Raw genomic sequence first — 18,039 nt, forward strand, 5'->3', positions numbered from 1 at the left:
TCTCCATGTTGGTCAGGCTGATCTCGAACTCCCAACCTCAGGTGATCTGCCTGCCTCAGCCTCCCAAAGTGCTGGGATTACAGTGGTGAGCCACCACTCCCTACCAATTTTGTTTTCCTTTCTATAACCCCCTTTTTCTCCCATTTTTCCTATGTTATCTTCTCTTATAGACTTTTTATCACATGTTTTAAGTAATGATTCGTTCTTTCTGGAGACAATCAAAAATAGCATTATCCCTATGGTTTAAACCATGCTACAATATAAATATTGAAAGGCTCTTAATAAAGGACAAGTTTCATGTAGTAATACTGTCCAGGTCAGTAGAACAATCTCATTCTAATTTAGCATTTCTTTTCTATTTTGAATGAAATTAAAATTATCAAACTCTTTAAAAAATGTCAGTATGTGTATATATCCAAATTTAGTTGCTCCCATGGAGGTCCTCTTAAGTAGCTTTTTAAAACTATAGTATTTCCTAGTATTCATTTAGATTATAAGTAACATTCTTCAGGCTATAAAGTATTTTTAAATTAGAATCTTAGATATCAGAAAATTATTAATTTACCAGGGAGAATATAATTAATAAAACACAGTTTATTTTATTTTTATTGTATTTATTTATATTTCGAGAAATTGTCTTACTCTGTCACCCTGGCTGGAGTGCAGTGGCATGAGTTTGTCTCACTGCAGCCTCGACCTCTTGAGTTCAAGCAATCCTCCCACTTCAGCCTCCTGAGTAGCTGGGACTACAGGCGCACACCACCACACCTAGCTATTTTTTTTGTATTTTTTTATAGAGACAATATTTCTCCACATTGCCCAGGCTAGTCTCAAATTCCTGGGCTCAAGCAATCCACCCACATCAGCCTTCCAAAGTTCTGGAATTACAGACATGAGCCACTGTGCCCAGCCACAGTTCACTGTTGAATCAGAAAGCGTAATTGGCAGAAAGACAACCTTGTAGGTTCTTGTACCTAGAAAAACAGTATAGAAATGGCCAGTCCCGAGAGTGACCTTATTTAGAGAAAAGGTCTTTGTAGATATAATTAAAAATCTCAAGGTAAGAACATCCTGGATATCTAGGTGGGTCCTAATCCAGTGACAAATTTCCTCATAAGACACAGAAGAGGGGAAGACATAGACATGGAGAAGAAGGCCTTGTGAAGACAGAGGCAATGATTGGAGCAAGGCAGAAACAAGCCAGGGAATGCTGGAAGCCACCAGAAACTGGAGGAGGCAAGCAAGTCTTCTCCCCTGCAGACTTCCAAGGAAGGGTGGCTCTGCCTATGCCTTGATTTTGGACTTCTGACTTCCAGAAAATTATGAGAGCATAAATTTCCATTGTTTTTAAGTCACTCTGTTTGTGGTAATTTGTTATGGTAGCACTAGGGAAATGATACATCTGGTTATTTTTTCTGCTATACAGACTATCTCATCTCCTATCTCGTTTCCAGTATACAGTACCATGAATCTGCTACTTTTAATTGAGTCTCTTACTCCTATTTCTTTTTACATTTTTAAAATTTTTAATTTGTATGGGTACATAGTAGGTGTATATATTTATGGGGTACATGAGATATTTTGATACAGGCATATAATGTGTAATAATCACATCAGGGTAAGTGGTATCTGTCACCTCAAGCATTAATCATTTATTTGTGTTATGAACATTCCAATTGTTATTCTAAAATGTACGACAAATTGTTGCTGACTGTAATTACTTTGTTGTGCTATCATATATTAGATCTTACTTATTCTGTAATTCTTATTTCTTAGTATTACCGATTGCCATCTCAAATTCATCTGTTTTTAGAATAAAAATAAAGAATAATTATAAATGTGAAAAAACAATAAGTGATGTAACTAGGTAAACATAATGGTGACAAAACAGTGACAATGCTAAGTTCTGGATATATATAATCTCATTTATTCCTGGCAGTCATCCTGTGAAACAAGTATTATTAGTACCCTTATTTTATAGAGAAGAGTACTGATGCCAAATAAGTGGTAGAACCAGAATTCAAACCCAGGTCTGTATGACTTTAAATCCACCTTATCGTGGTATTTCCCTACTACTTTATACAAATCACAGTTACCAATAGGGTATTTCTGGTTATGAGTGATTTATAAATACTAACAGGCAGCTGTGAGACTTTGTCTCTCTTCTCTTCCTCTCCCCAGCTATATTTGTTCCCTGATTCAGAGCCCCGCGGAGTGATTGACTTAGCAAATTGCCTAACCTAGGGAGTACAGCCTTTCATTCCTCAAATATATATTTTTAAATTCCTATTATGTGCCACACACTGTTCTGGCCTGTTGAACAAAGCGTTCAAAAATAGCCAACAGTACAGATAAAAGCCTCTACCTTCAGGGAACTTACATTCTGGTGGGACTGGACTGGCAAAGCAAACACCTTTACAATATACCGCACAGTGACAAATGCAATGGAGAAAAAAGGTAAGGTAAAAGATGTAGGGAGTGCTGTGGGTGGAGAAGGGAGCAAAGGAATGCTATTTTTATATGAGATCATCAGAGAAGGCCTCACTGATTAAGGAACATTTGGTGAAGATCTGAAAGAAAATATCCCAGAACTGACATTTGAATTCCTTGAATTTCCAGTTTAATAGACCTGTGAAATTCCAGTTTAATAGGCCTGTGAAGCGCTCAACATTGTGAATAAATACAGACCCCGTTGAAGGGACATCTTCAGGAAATTTCAGAACATCCACAGTGGGAGAGACCCTTCTAAAAGTTTTCAGGGATTTAAAGCAGAAACAAAAAATACTCTATAAAGGATTTGAATAAGAGCAGCATCTGACTTCTTGATAGTAATATTAGAGGCTGAGACGTTGGAGCACTGCCCTTAAAATTCCAAGTGAACATGATGTCTAAACTGAAATTATATTCCAAGCTAATGTATCTGTCAAGTATAAGAAGGGGTAAATTAAGGACCAGACTGAAGTTCCAGCTACTCAGGAGGATCACTTAAGCCTAGGAATTCGAGGTTGTAGTGAACTATGATCACACCACTGTGCTCCAGCCTGGGTGACAGAGCGAGATCCTGTCTCTTAAAAAAAAGGGACAAGAGAAAGACAAGGGTTATCCCCAGAAGCTTGGTGAAAAGAAGTCTCTGGATGGCAGCTATGTAGCTGACTGAGTGAGCATCCAGTCCAAACTGGAGTAAAAGGATGGAAGGCTCTGGTATATATTAGTATTATAAGTTAGTAATAAGTATACATTCAGTAAATTTTGGTTAATTACATTGTTGACTAAGTTGCTTTAATCAGAGCCGTTAGTGGGGGTAGGGGGAAGGATAAATATTATTGAATGCTCAAGTTAAGGTACTAGTTTATTAGAGTTCCCCTGTGTTACAGCAGTGTTACCAGATGACTGGTAAGCCCTGCACAAATCTTTTCTCAAAATTGTTTGATTGGATAAATTTGGAAGATTGGGCTAATGCTAGATCACAATATGAGTAACATAAGTAATGTATTGTTTTGTCCTAATGGTTCTGCTTGTAATATATATCTAAGATTCTGCAAGCTACTGTCCTGCATACCTGAGAAATTATTTCACAAAAGTATTCTATTTACATCTCTCCTTGGGTGATTTATGATATCTGCCTTTTTTTTTTTTTTACCAAGGTGTCTGTGATTACAACATAGTGTATGTAGTGTCTTATTTCTAATACATATTCTCTGTGGATGGAACAAAAGACTAAATAGTGAACAGTACTCTTGGTAAAGTGGAGTTCTTTTTGACCAAGTTATAAACTTTTTCACATAATTGTAGTTGCAGTGGGCTGTAGTCGGGGCCATGAAATAGCAGATTAGAAGTGTTCCCTGGTAAAAGAATTAAACATTTCTGTAAATGGAAGGAAAAGAAAAAGATTTCAGAGAATCTGATCAATAATAGCTTGTGGGTCCTAGTGAATGAAGCAGTCTATAAAGAGGTAAGGTTTTTGAGGGAAAAAATACTGTGTCAAATGAGGGACGAATGATAAAAATTGTTCTCATTTTCCTTTTTTTCGCCTTTCGTCTTCATTTATAGAATTTCTATACAATGACTATGTTTGGCATTTAGTAACAGTGGTTCTCCCCCAGAATACTGTTTTTATTTTATTTTACTTAACAAATATTTATGTAGTGGTTTGTGCCAAGTACTGTTCTAAGCACTTTGCAAATATTTATTCACATAACCCTATAAGGTGGATACTGTTATTATGCGTCTTTGTTTGTTTGCTAGCACTTAATGAAACTGAGACAGTGCTTGTCCAAGACATCATAAGTAGTAAATGACACAGCTGGTATTTGAACCTAGGAATTTGGCTCTAAAGTCAGTCCTCTTAACCACTGTGCTCTTCTCTCTGCCAATGTAGTACCTTACCAAGTGGTGAGCAAAAGAGGCAGAGTTCTGTTTTGTTTTTTATTTTTATTTTTTGAGACAGGGTTTTTGCTCTGTCACCCAGGCCAAGGTACAGTGCTGCAAACTGCAGCCTCAACCTCCTAGGCTCAAGCAATCCACCTGCCTCAGCCTCCTGAGTAGCTGGGAGCACAGGTACGCAGCACCACATGTGACTACGAGTCAGAGTTCTATACTCCCATGTCTTTAACATTGTCAGTGGTTGAATCCCTATGCCCTTATAAAAATCAATTTGTTTGTCAAGTTGTCTATTTTACTGTTATTTAGTGGAGGAAAAATGTGTGGTAATCTATTTAAAAATATAAAAAGAGACTATATAGGGTTTTTGTTGCTATTAGCAATCATAGGACAAACTGGGATGAGTGAAATCATGTTTATTAGAGACGTAACTTCATGCATCTTTTTTTTTTTTTTTTGAGACGGAGTCTCGCACTGTCATCCAGGCTGGAGTACAATGGCCGATCTCGGCTGACTGCAACCTCTGCCTCCCTGGTTCAAGCTGTTCTCCTACCTCAGCCTCCCGAATGGCTAGGATTACAGGTGCCTGCCACCATGCCTGGCTAATTTTTTTGTATTTTTAGTAGAGACAGTTTCACTATGTTGGCCAGGCTGGTCTCAAACTCCTGACCTCATCATCTGCCCACTTCGGCCTCCCAAAATGCTGGGATTACAGGTGTGAGCCACCACACCTGGCCACTTCATGCATCATTTAAAGAATTTCTATACAAAGAACATTTTTGGCATTTAATAGCATTCAATAAATACTGAGTTCAGTTAAATGTCAAATAAGAGTGTACAATATACTTTCACCATTATTCAATTGATTATATTCTCATTAATTTCATGTTTACATGTATAGATACGTAAAATTTAAAACATGCATCATAAAAATTTTAGTAAATTTTAAATGTTTTCTGGATTATGATTTTAATTGTGCAATAAATGATGGTATATGATAAAGCATAGCCCAATAATAATAGAATTTTTCTAATTCAAGCCTAGATTTTTTCTACAGAAAAACCTGTATTCTCAGCCAGACACAGTGGCTCATGCCTATAATCCCAGCACTTTGGGAGGCCAAGGCGGGCAGATCACCTGAGCTCAGGAGTTCAAGACCAGCCTGGCCAACGTGGTGAAACCTCGTCTCTACTAAAAACACACAAAAAAATTAGCCAGGGGCGGTGGTGGGCACCTGTAATCACAGCTACTCAGGAGGCTGAGGCAGGAGAATCGCTTGAACCCAGGAGGCAGAGGTTGTGGTGAGCCGAGATTGCACCACTGCACTCCAGCCTCGGCAATAAAGAAAAAAACAAAACAAAAAATCTGTATTCTCAAAATCAATATTGTGGCCTGACACTTTGCCAGTCACATGGAAACCACTCTTTATTTCCTTGTATAAGGGAGAAAAAGTTGTCTCCAATTCTTATACAAAGGTATCCCTGTCTAATTTCTCATGTGTGGCCTTGAGAAATGTAATAGTGGCTGTTTGAATCTGCCTTTAGTCACTAATGAATATTTCCTTATCAGATTTATTAATATCTCTTTTATTCTCTGAATTTTGTCATCCATAAAATATCACTCAAATATTAGACTTTACTGAGATGAAACTATTTTTCACCTATTTTTGTTTTTTGTCAATATGATGTTTTAACTTATTTATGCCTAGTGTTCCATTATTGGAACACTAAACTTGTGGGAGTTATTTATATCCTATTGCTCAAGGTCATTACCAAAATCTCATTTTTTTCCAAAAAAAAAAAAAAAAAAATTGCAGCCTCTGGCATAAATGGGTTAAGACCAGCATGTTAGATACATTATTTAGTTTTAAATGAATTCAAAAACCTAAGCGATATGCTGAGTTTACTTTACCCGTGGGGCACATTTACCTGTTGATAGTAACTACTGTTGAAGATAGGTTACAAAATAGTATATAATCATAATAGTAAATAATCATAATTCTTGACTATATTAAAAAACAAATTATCTTTTCTTAGAATTACTTCTCTACTCACTGAAACAAACTTCTCTTAGAGGATTTTTCAGTTTTTCATTAGTAGTAATTTATTTTGTCTGTATTTTCAGCAATAGTGAATTTAGATATCATGTTTTATTGCCAAGAGAAAATATGTTAACCGTTGTGGTAGGCAGAAAAAACTTGGCTTGTTCTTAAAGCAACAGTAAATCAATCTTTGAATGTAGTAGTTGCGTTTTTGAACTACATTGTGTTTTCTTTGTGGGATCATTGTTTTGGAATTGATCATGAATTGATTATAGACCTTGCATAATTCTATGCTTTTCATAACATTGTTTTTGCCTTTTCTGGGTATAATATCTAATTCATTTCTTATCGTGTTGAATTTTTTTAATAATAGTAATAATTTTTTACTGCATGTGCAGAAATTTAGAGGGAATTTTTAACCTCTTGAAAGTTATTTTTCTTTTTTAATGATATTTTCAAAAACTAAAAATGATTATTTATTGGTTTGTTTCTCATGTCCACAATATCTTATACTTGGTAAAAGATCATTCATTTATTGCAACTTTATTTTTTTTTTTTTAAACGGAGTTTTGCTCTTGTCACCCAGGCCGGAGTGCAATGGCATTATCTTGGGTCACTGCAACCTCTGCCTTCCGAGTTCAAGCCATTCTCCTGCCTCAGCCTCCCAAGTAGCTGGGATTACAGGCATGCGCCACCATGCCTGGCTGATTTTTGTATTTTTAATAGATAAGAGTCAGGGTTTCACCATGTTAGCCAGGTTGGTCTCAAACTCCTGACCTTAGGTGATCTGCCTGCCTCGGCCTCCCAGAGTGCTGGGATTACAGGCGTGAGCCACTGCGCCCGGCCGCAACTTTTAAAAGATAAAAAAAATGCGTGTCATTGTATAGGAACTTTAAAAATATAATCCTTCTAAAAAAATAGGAGGCAGGCCGGGTGCGGTGGCTCATGCCTGTAATCCCAGCACTTTGGGAAGTCAAGGGGGACGGACCCACGAGGTCAAGAGATCGAGACCATCCTGGCCAACATGGTGAAACTCCCGCTCTATTAAAAATACAAAAATTAGCTGAGTGTGGTGCTGCACACCTGTAGTCCCAGCTACTAGGGAGGCTGAGACAGGAGAATCACTTGAACCCGGCAGGCAGAGGTTGCAGTGAGCTGAGATCGCACCACTGCACTACAGGGTGGCGACGGAGCGAGACTCTGTCTTTAAAAAAAAAAAAAAAAAAAAGGCAATATATTTTAAAATATAATATTTGGAATAAAAATGTAATATAACCAGAATCATAAAATAGAACAAGATTGTCCTTTTGGAGCCTGAAAAATAATTGAATAAAAGAGTCTTATTTTTGTCACTATCACTACCCTAATGGATCAGAAGTAGTAAGTAGAAATACCACAGGTTAATTTTTTTTTCTTTTTTTTTTTTTTTTTTTTGGCTTAAGAACTTAAATTTTCCTTTGGGGAATTTATTTTCTTTTAAAATATAATCAGGACCGTAATTGTCAAAGGTTTGGGTAAAGGATAATATTCTACAGAAAAACAATATAGCGTATCTTCAAACCAAAGACTATATATTTGTAATACTGGTTTTTCTTCTCTTTCTTTCTTTATATAAAAGATAGTGTCTGATTAAATTCATTGGCCTATTTAATATTAAGTATGTTTTTAAATGGAGGAGGAAAATAGCCACTGAACTGAGGAAAAGGGCCCCTAATTTTCTCTTGAATTTGATTTCTTCCAAACAACACAAAATTTGATGCCAGACTACTGATACTGAGAATATGTTCCTCTCCTTTCCTTACTCAATCTATTCCCTTCTCCCTTAAAACGCACACACACACTGTCTCACACACACACACTGATCTTCCTCTCCCTGGCCCCTCCATATTCTAGGACACAGATGTTTGGAAACTGCTCACACACTACACAGAATGATCATTTTCAAGTCAGGAGCTGCCTCTCAGATTCTGAGTGATACAGCCCTCTCCAGTTGCTGAAACAAATGAAAAAGCACATAAGTGGAATGTCCTTTTGAAAATTCAATAAATATATATGTTCCAATAAATATATATGTTGTTGCATCTAGATGAATACACACTGAGGAAAAGAGCAATAACTTCTGATAAACCTAATTTGGAACAATATGTAAGCTCCTTTATAAAATTAATAATATAGAAAATTTGGAAAGTATGGAAAGCTATGAAGAGGAAAAAAAGAACCCAAAATGCCAATTAAAGATAAATTTGGAGTAGTTTAGGGTACCATAGTGGTGAAGGGAAAGCACTCCAAGAGCCGGCTAAAGCATGAATTCTGGCTCTACCACTTTGTAACCTTGGGCAAGTTACTCACTGTGTCTCCATTTCCTCATCTGTAAAATGGGAAAAACAGTATAATTTACTTCTTAGGTTTTATATTTAGAACTCTGTTTTCCTAGGAAATTGCTGTTAGAATTTTCCTTTTTCTTTTCTTTTTTTTTTTTTTTTTTTTTTTTTTAAGGCTTGATGACAATCTTTAGACTTCTACTGGATTTTGGTGTGCTTCAGTTGTAAGGAAATAATGGAAATTGGATGAAGTTAACTGCCTGCAGTAGTATTTTGAATTATATAGTACATATATATGTCTTTGTATCAGTGGTAAGCCAAGGATTGATTGTACTATAAGGTCTATGCTTTTTCTAAATAGATTTTATAAAAACAGTAGCCCATAGTTGCAAATATTCTTTAAAACGAAGGCAAAACCAAATGCCTAATGACCGTTATTTTTACTGAAACTGAGTGTTATCTGCATTATATGAGAAAAATGGACTAGTGCTTTAGTGTGACAGCACATTAGCTTAATAGGAAATCCATAAGCCTAACAGATAATTATGTGTGTGTATGTATATGTATAATTATGTATGTGTATATATAAAAATATATGTATTATAAATAAATATATATATATTTTTAAAGCCACTGAAGAAAATAAATTTGTTTAAACTCCCTTTTTAAATGAGATCCAATATCACAGGCATGTCCTTGGCTCTCTGACCACATTCAAAGATAATATCCAGTAATATCCAGCACTATCCCAAAATATTTTTAGTTGCTTTTCATTGTTTATTCATGAATTTTTTTGTAGAAATAGAAGTGTTGGTTTTGTTCTTTTAGTATAATCTTACTCATATGATGAAATAAAAGTAGGAAAAGATTTCCTTGTGTTTTCCCATTTAGATTTTGCTTATTATTATTATTATTATTATTTTGAACTGTGGTCTTATTCACATGAAAGCCTTAGTTTCTCAACTCAATACCAGGGGAGTGATATTTAGTTTTGCCTACTCCCTATAATACTTCCTCCTAGCCAACTGCCATTCCAGAAAAAAAAAAAAAATGCAGTCTACTAAGTCATCTTAGTGGGAAGAGCAAAGTAAAGCTCTAATGCTTAGCCAGAAGTTTTAAAAATATTTTGTGACTATCATAATTGTTACTTGTTTGACATGGCCCTTTCTAAACACTTGTAAGTACTTTGCTAACCACATAAATTAACAAGTCTTCTGATCTTTATAATGCCTCTTTATCAGAGAGCAGAAGTATGTATGTATGTGTGTCTGTATATTGTGTTGGCATCCCATCATATAAAAATGAAATTAAATAAAGTTTTAATGGCATTTCTGAATAAGTGGGTGACTTTGGTGTTTGTCATTCAAATTATAAACAATGGTTTTCTTTTTAAATATGAACTCTCAAAAGAATGTAGTGGGAAGACCCACATATCAGAATGCCAGTCTTTTTTATGGGTAAACATGAAAAGACACTGTGTTTATGGTTAAAAGAAGCTGAGTTTTATGATCATCTGCTGTTCAAAAGAGAAAGCACATGTAAGCACAAGAGCCCACACACTTACAGCCTGGTATAACCTCAGTTGGTTTGCTTTGAGATGTGTTTTCTGCTTGGAGGAGGAGAATATAGGTGTCAGCAGGGTGGCTTGTTGTTCATTCATTTATTTGATAAGCAATATACTTGATATGCAAGTAATTTTTTTTTTTTTTTTTTTTTTTTTGAGACGGAGTTTTGCTCTTATCACCCAGGCTGGAGTGCAGTGGCGCAATCTCGGCTCACTGCAACCTCCTTCTCCCAGGTTCAAGCAATTCTCCTGCCTCAACCTCCCGAGTAGCTGGGATTATAGGCACCTGCCACCATGCCTGGCTAATTTTTGTATTTTTAGTCAAGACGGGGTTTCACCATGTTGGCCAGGCTGGTCTTGAACTCATCACCTCAGGTGAGCCACCTGCCTGGGCCTCCCAAAGTGCTGGGATTACAGGCGTGAGCCATTGTACCCAGCTGTAATTTTTAATTATATACAGCTATCTGATTATTTTTGTGCCCATTGATTTTCAAAAAGATCGTATATTTATGGTTTCAGAATTTCTTTTTTATTATTTGTTTGTTTGTTTATTTTTTGAGACAGAGTCTTGCTATTACCCAGGCTGGATTGCAGTGGCATGATCTCGGCTCACTGCAACATCTGCCTCCTGGGTTCAAGTGATTCTTTTGCCTCCGCCTCCTGAGTAGGTGGGATTAAAGGCATGTGCCACCATGCCTGGTTAATTTTTGTATTTTTAGTAGAGATGGGCTTTTACCATGTTGGTCAGGCTGGTCTCAAACTCGTAACCTCAAGCAATCACCCACCTTGGCCTCCCAAAGTGCTGGGATTACAGGCGTGAGCCACCGCGCCCAGCCTGGTTTCAGAACTTCTTAATGGCTAGCATATGGAATTGTATACCTGTACCAAAGTCAGAATCCCATAATATTACTTTTATATGGGATAGAGGGAAAATACATGATCTACATTCTTCAAAATTCAGCAAGTATACTATTTGGTTGATTCATAACTAGGGAAAAAAATCTCACAGCCTTTTAGAAACACAATATTTGTTGATAATGAATTTTGAAACTATCATAGATGTAACCTCCAGGAGTTTACTTGTCCCTGTTTTCAAACCATTTATTTATTCAACAGATACTTAGTAAGCACTTACTATATGGCAGACAGTATACTTAGCGTTGCAGATATAGCAGCGAACAAGGCAATTATAGTCTCTACCACCACTCAGATTCTGAATGATACCGTTCTCTCCAGTTGCTGAAACAAATGAAAAAAGTACATAAGTGGAATGTCCCTTTGAAAATCCAGTATATTGTTCCAATAAATATATACATGGTAAGGGTGGGGTGGCAGCAGGGACTTTGTCTTATTTCTCACTTATCCCCAGAGTTTAGGAAAATGCCTGACATTAGTCAGTATGCCATAAGTGATGGATGGATGGATGAATATATTTCACTCATCAAACCTTTTTAAAGTATTTAGACTTAGGAGGACTGTAGCATAACTTGAGGACAGGGGCCATAGCATATCTATTTTCTTATGCCAGAGCCTAGCACTGTGTATGTTATGTGCTGAAATAAGAACATTAAGGAATTCATCTCCATTTTGTGCAGTTTCAAGTAACTAACTGAAGCCAATAGAATTAAACACCAAGGAAAGATAGCCCTTTCATCATTTACCCAGTTAGGATTTCTTACTATTTCTAACAGGTGGGATCGTGGTCAATAGAAGTTGCTTCTCAGAGTAATTTCTACTTAACATTCAATGTCTATGAACCCATAGCCATGTGCTGTGGTACCATGGCCAGGGAAACGCAGCTTTTGGGATAGAGACTGAAGTGACTGGTAAAATTTTAATCTTCTCCTACAGCATGAGTAAGTTCTCCAAGAAGCTAGAGAAGCACAAGTAAATGCTTCACTATTTAGCCATGAGCTCAAGCTAGAAAGTGGCTGAAATTCATGTCTATGCAGTGAATCCCTCATTGGTTAGGAATAGCCTCACAGAGTTTGATGGAGTTTTGAATTGATGCATTAGATCACACAATTTGACCACTCAACTCAGCACCAAGCCTGTTCATTTTGGATAGGTGAGGCCACTTTAGCCATTTTATTTCTACAGATAATCACTATGTTATAATTATTTGGTTTCACATTTCTCCCCTGTATAAAGAGTTGGGTAGAGTTGTCTTGACTAACCCATCTTATGTGGTCCTGGCCCAACACTACACTCAATAAATGTTTGTATTAGGTTGAACTATACAAAAATGCTGTGTTTGTAAGTCAAAAAATAGTCATAATATTAGCAATGATCAAGTGAATAATAAGAAAAATTCAAGCAGTGAATGAGTGGTTGGACTAGATGATTTTAAAGATGTCTTCCGGTTCTGGGAGTCCATGACCTTATAATTCAAACATAAATAACAGTTTATTGAAACAGTGAGTTTCAATACTTAGTTACCAACTTACGAAACCATAGTACTCATATTATACACAAACATAGCACCCTGTTCTTGTCCTTCTCGGAACTTATCACAATGATTTAGCTATTTTTATACTAGATGACTATGTGCTCCTCATCTTAATGTGTATCATACATAGCTAATGTGTAAGATATATACTACATATATACATAAATATAAACGGGTAGATAGATGATAGATACAGTGTATGTGTTTCCATCAGCTGTTTATTAAAAGGTAGATGATACATTAATACTGTGTTGTTTTCATGTCTCTTCTGTTCCAGTGCTTTAAGGTGGCAGGTGTAGTCCACTGTGATTCAAACTATGGATTTTTTCATTGATGAGTTCTGACATGCTAAACTCAGCAACTGAGCACCTGCATAATATGTTAGGTCATCATATTAATAATGAAGATTACATAGTTGACTTGCCTTTTTATTGGGGGAATATAGAAAAACAAAAACCCTAGAAATATGACTGATTTTAAAACAAACTAAAATGATTGAGAACAGTAATACTATCTATAATTCCATTGCATCTAGTAGAAAATTAATTTTGCAGAGCCACTGTTTGTTTTGATTATTCTTTATTTCAAAAATGAAATTCTCAGTTTTAATCTCACAGTAAGTCTCTTGATTACAGCAGAGCAGATTTTTATCTGTCAATAAGTTAAAAAAATTTTGAGGAGGAAAAGCAAGCATCAACTTCCAGGGGTCTAGTAACTTCCTAACTTAATGGGACTTGCCTAACAGTAGATGAACTTTTCATTTTAAAACTTTGCCTTTAGTAGTCAACACTGTCCTCAACACAGCTACAGACTATATATAATACAGAGTCCATACAATACAGGGCATTTCTGTATGAATAAAGTATTAAATTTTTTAAAAATATCTTTTAAAAAATGAAGTTATAGCTTAGGACCTGAATGAAGGACTTTAGGGAAATAAAAACTTTGTTCCTTTTCTAAATTTTAGATATTTCCCTTATGGTAAGTTAAAGTGATCGGTATAATAAGGTAGTTTAAGATAGTAATGTGTATGTGTTAACAGACTTCTATCTCTGCGTCAGCTGTAAGATTTACCTGGTTTTTATACTCTGAAGAGTTTATATTTAAATTCAACATAATAAAACATTCAAAATAAGAATCTCTGAACTTAGTTTTATTTTAGACTGCTTATGAAAAAATCACTTCTTAAAGTGCACAGATGCACACATCCACCCTCCCATCCTTTGTGATAGAAAAAATGATTACTTAGCTTGGTAAATCACATTGCTTCTCCTGAAGTAGACTGCCTGTACCCAGTGCTGTGAAAGAAAGCCCAGTGAATGAGTAAGGAAGGGTGGCTATTGTTTAGTGCTCTCTAGCAAAAGAACGGGATTGGGGGTGGGGTTGGGGCGAGGATTGAGTTTAACTGGCATTGGCTCTGGCTTTTCTGCATTCCAAACTGTCTGAGGCACGAAGTGAGAGCGAAAAGGGAGAGAGCAGGAGAGCGAGCACAGGAGAGCGAGTACAGTATACAAAGTGTTTTGAGTTTCTGACTGGTGTGCCGGAAAGATCATGTTAGCTCACCCAGAAACTTCACAGGATGCAGACCCCAGGTAAGAGCTCCTAGAGTCTGAGACTGAAATGAAAAGTCATGTATTTAAGGGGAATGTGGCTTTTTAAAAATTACACAAATGCAGTGACTATTTACCTTTATGATTATTGGCTTTAAAAAAATAGGTTGGTTTTTATTGCTGTGAGTTCACAGAAATACTGTGTGGAAGCTGTCTGTTAGAATTCCAGTACAAAATCCAGCACAAGAATAGCCATCTAATAAAATCAGATAAATTAAAAGAATAATGATCATAGCAAAATATTAACACTGCAGCATGTACTTGTTGTGTTAATAATATGAAATGGATCCTTATTCTGTATCTTTCCTAAAATTCTTTATGAAATATAATGATACCTGGGAACAGGTAAAGCTTATTTCTCTGAGTGAGACAGAATATATTGACCATCAACAAGATGTTAACAGCTTTGCTTGAACCTCAGTAACACATAATCAATCTGTGTCATTCAAAAGTTCAACAGGTTTGATCGATAGACAGCAGTAAGAGCATTCGAAAGAAAACTTTGTTTGTTACTTTTGCCCAAGGTAGGCTTTTAATATCCTCTGCCAAGATGACAAGTAAGAAAGTTTATTGACTTATTGAAAGTTAAATCTGAAAGAGACTTGGAGATTATCTATAGTCTAGTCTCTCCATTTTCAATGAAAATTTTGTGGTCTAAGGTACTTGCGCAAGGTCAGAATTAGGAACAGAATTGAAATGAAAACCCAGATCTCCTTATTCTCAGTTTAATGTGTTTTTCATAGAACCAATTATATATAGATTTATATTTTACCTATACTACATCTGCTAGCCTCAAGTACAATGAATTATTGCCTAAATAGACCAGGTACATCATAAACCTAGATTGAAATCTTATGGGGAGGAGGTATTGAGAATGGATGTCATCAAATCACTGTTGATACATACTCTTGACCAAAACCAAAAACATATAACAAAATATCAAGAGGAAAAAATGGCTTTCAGTGAAGGAAAATTACTATAGTTTGTATGCTGCTTTTATTTAATTATGCTGCTTTTAATTTTTTAAAAGACTTTAGGACTTGTCAGTTTTCTGTATAAATGTTAGTAAACATTTTTCTGTATGCAAATATCTATTTTTGTATTCACTGCCTTTCTTATGTTTACTTAAAGAAAAATATGAGATAATATTTTTAAATCATCCAACTATTTTGACCAATTGCTTCCTTATCCAAGGTCAATTTCTGTTTCTCTCTGCTTATAAGGATCCTCTGTTATTTCACCTCTTGAATTATGTGTTAGAGGATAATTTTAAGTGAAGAGATTTGAGAGCCACAACAGACAGTGAACGTCTGTCTTCATACATTTTCATTTAGTCCCTAAAAAAGGTTGCTGCCCTTTCCATTTTTCTGGAAACCATTGTGGGGATGAGAGGCCACACCGTTCTAGTGAGCTAAATAGTAAAGATAGCCACTGTCAACAGAATCTGTCATGGCTCTTTACAACTCCTGGGAACAAGTTAGCTTGATTTCACTATAAGCACAGTAAAGGGATGTTGTCCTTTTGTATTAAAGCCTGATCTGCTCATTCCAGTTTTTGGCTGGGTCTACGTAAGTGCAGTTCTGATTTACAAGTCTGTGTGGGATGGGCAGTAAATTATAAGGAATAGTTTCATTACTCCTCTCAGCTATATCGGAAGCCAAATTACCAAGTGAATTCTCCACCCAGTAGGAAAGAAGAGACTGATTGTCTTACTGGAGAATCCATTATTTAAGCACACTGTTTTTAAGAGGACCGATGGCTGTGAGAATAAGGACATAATGCTGTATCCAACTTAACAGTATTCATGTTGTATTACACAAAACTTAGATTCTTCTCTCAGCTTTTATCCTGCTTTTAATATGTGAAAGGACTGCCATGATATATCTTTGTATATTGTTGTGTGTGTATGTTATATGATAGAATGAGAGAGTAAAATGGGCCTTTGACCTGAGTATATTTTCTGATGCCAGAAATGATCAGAAGTCATTAATCTATTGCTGGTATTTTACTGATCTAAGTTAAAAGAAACTATTTTATTAACCAAGCTAATCATGATAAAACTCACTACCATGCACTACAAAGAGAAAAATACCCAAAGGAAATTCACTTCTTTTTTAATTCTGAAAACAAATGTCAGATTATGCAGGTTTATACTTTCCGTATTAAAAAAAAAAAAAAAAAAAAAACAATAAAAAGGTGCCCACTTTGTGGCTAAAGACAAATTTTATTTTTAAACAAGTTTTTATTGGTGTATAATACATGTAGATAGTTATGGGATTCATGTGATAATTTAATACGTTTACACAATTTGGAAAGATCACATCAGTATACTTGGGATACCCATCACCTTAAATGAAGACAAATTCTAAATGGGAATAGAGTGAGTAGAGTGAAATAAGTGGCATGAAAAAGAAACTCTCATATGTATGTGAAATAATTTTCTTTTGACCAGTGTTTTCATGAAGGCAGACCTATTTTCACTATTCATGATTTTCTCCTTGATACTGCTTTTAAAATTTTTTCCCATGAACAATCTATATATAAATATTGTTTGTATATTAAATTTTCAAAGAAGGTAAAGAGCTCTACTATATGATGACAACATTTTCTGAAAAAGATTTGGCTATAGTTGATCACGACTTTTGACTCATTGAAAGGAACTGCTCTCTTTGCTGTTGCAATTTCTTTCCACCTCTTGGGCATAATTCTATGTTATGTATCCCAGTTAAATCCCCAAGAATGAAATATCTTCAAAGAAAAATGAAGGCAAAAGATAGGGGCCAGGGGCAGGGACTTGAAGCTGGACATATAAATTGTTCTGAGCTGTCAAATTAATTCTTTTACTCATGAAAGTTACCCAGTTATCCACCCAAGACTCTGAGAATCCTTTTATGTAAACAACATGGTTGTGTTTCCCCTTCTGCTCCAGTCTTGACCTTCAGCAGTCTCTAAAGAGAAAAAGTGTTTGTTACAGACTCTTTTTGTTCTCTTCTGTTCTTTCACGCTCCCTAGTGGTTGTTCATGGTCATTCTTGTTTTCAGTCCCCTGTATATCAGTTTTAGTGAGAAGGAGGTGACTATTGTATTGTGAAATAAGGTTCACCGGATTCTTATATTTGAGTTGCATAAACTTTCTTAAAACAGCTGATTCTTACGTGCAGAATCAGAAGCAAAAATTTTTGTCCTGTTGTTCCTAGTGAACAATGATTCAAGAAAATGAGTCATGACTCAGCGATATGAATTCTCTTTTAGCCGGGGTTATTTTTAAGTGCTGATAGGAATTCCATCTATCAAAATTCCACATTTAATTGTGGGTATGATCTCAGCTTGTGTTTGGAAGCCTTAAGCAATGCCACTCAGAATACTTTCTTTGTACATACTTGACAAGTAAGAGAGACTTACTAAGTCAGTGATTAAAATTCAGATGAAGGCCTTTGTCCTCTCTGGTACCCCCTTGCCCCTACTCAAACCGTGTCGTGAAGCTAAATTGGAAATACTATTAGCTCAAGCACATGAAGAGGGAACTATTGAGGAGATCCTGTTAATAATATGACTCTATAGAACTCCACATTTCTGTCATTCTCAGGTTTGCAATATTTTTTGAGTAAATGAGTTGCTGAAAAGCACCTTGAAAAATTAGTTTAGGTTTGTGCAGCCCTGTTCTTTGAAGAAGGG

The 18,039-nt window shown here is 35.8% G+C and overlaps 1 protein-coding gene across 6 annotated transcripts in view; it reads left to right on the top strand.

Moving 5' to 3' along the window:
* The window catches only part of RASAL2 (RAS protein activator like 2), a 393,297-nt gene that overhangs the window by 237,065 nt on the left and 138,193 nt on the right, over positions 1-18,039 (top strand). Inside the window, exon 1 of one of the 6 annotated variants that reach the window (XM_033200819.1) lies at positions 14,201-14,347. The exons of 4 other annotated variants lie outside the window; for them this stretch is intronic. In XM_033200819.1, coding sequence (XP_033056710.1) covers positions 14,335-14,347 — 13 coding nt within the window. In that variant the 5' untranslated portion in view covers positions 14,201-14,334. Of the gene's footprint in view, positions 1-14,200; positions 14,348-18,039 lie in introns of those variants that run through there. One more of the 6 variants, XM_033200820.1, reaches the window with a different exon arrangement.

Source organism: Trachypithecus francoisi, unplaced genomic scaffold (genome assembly GCF_009764315.1).
Source record: "Trachypithecus francoisi isolate TF-2019V2 unplaced genomic scaffold, Tfra_2.0 Lachesis_group5, whole genome shotgun sequence".
NCBI lineage: Eukaryota > Metazoa > Chordata > Mammalia > Primates > Cercopithecidae > Trachypithecus > Trachypithecus francoisi.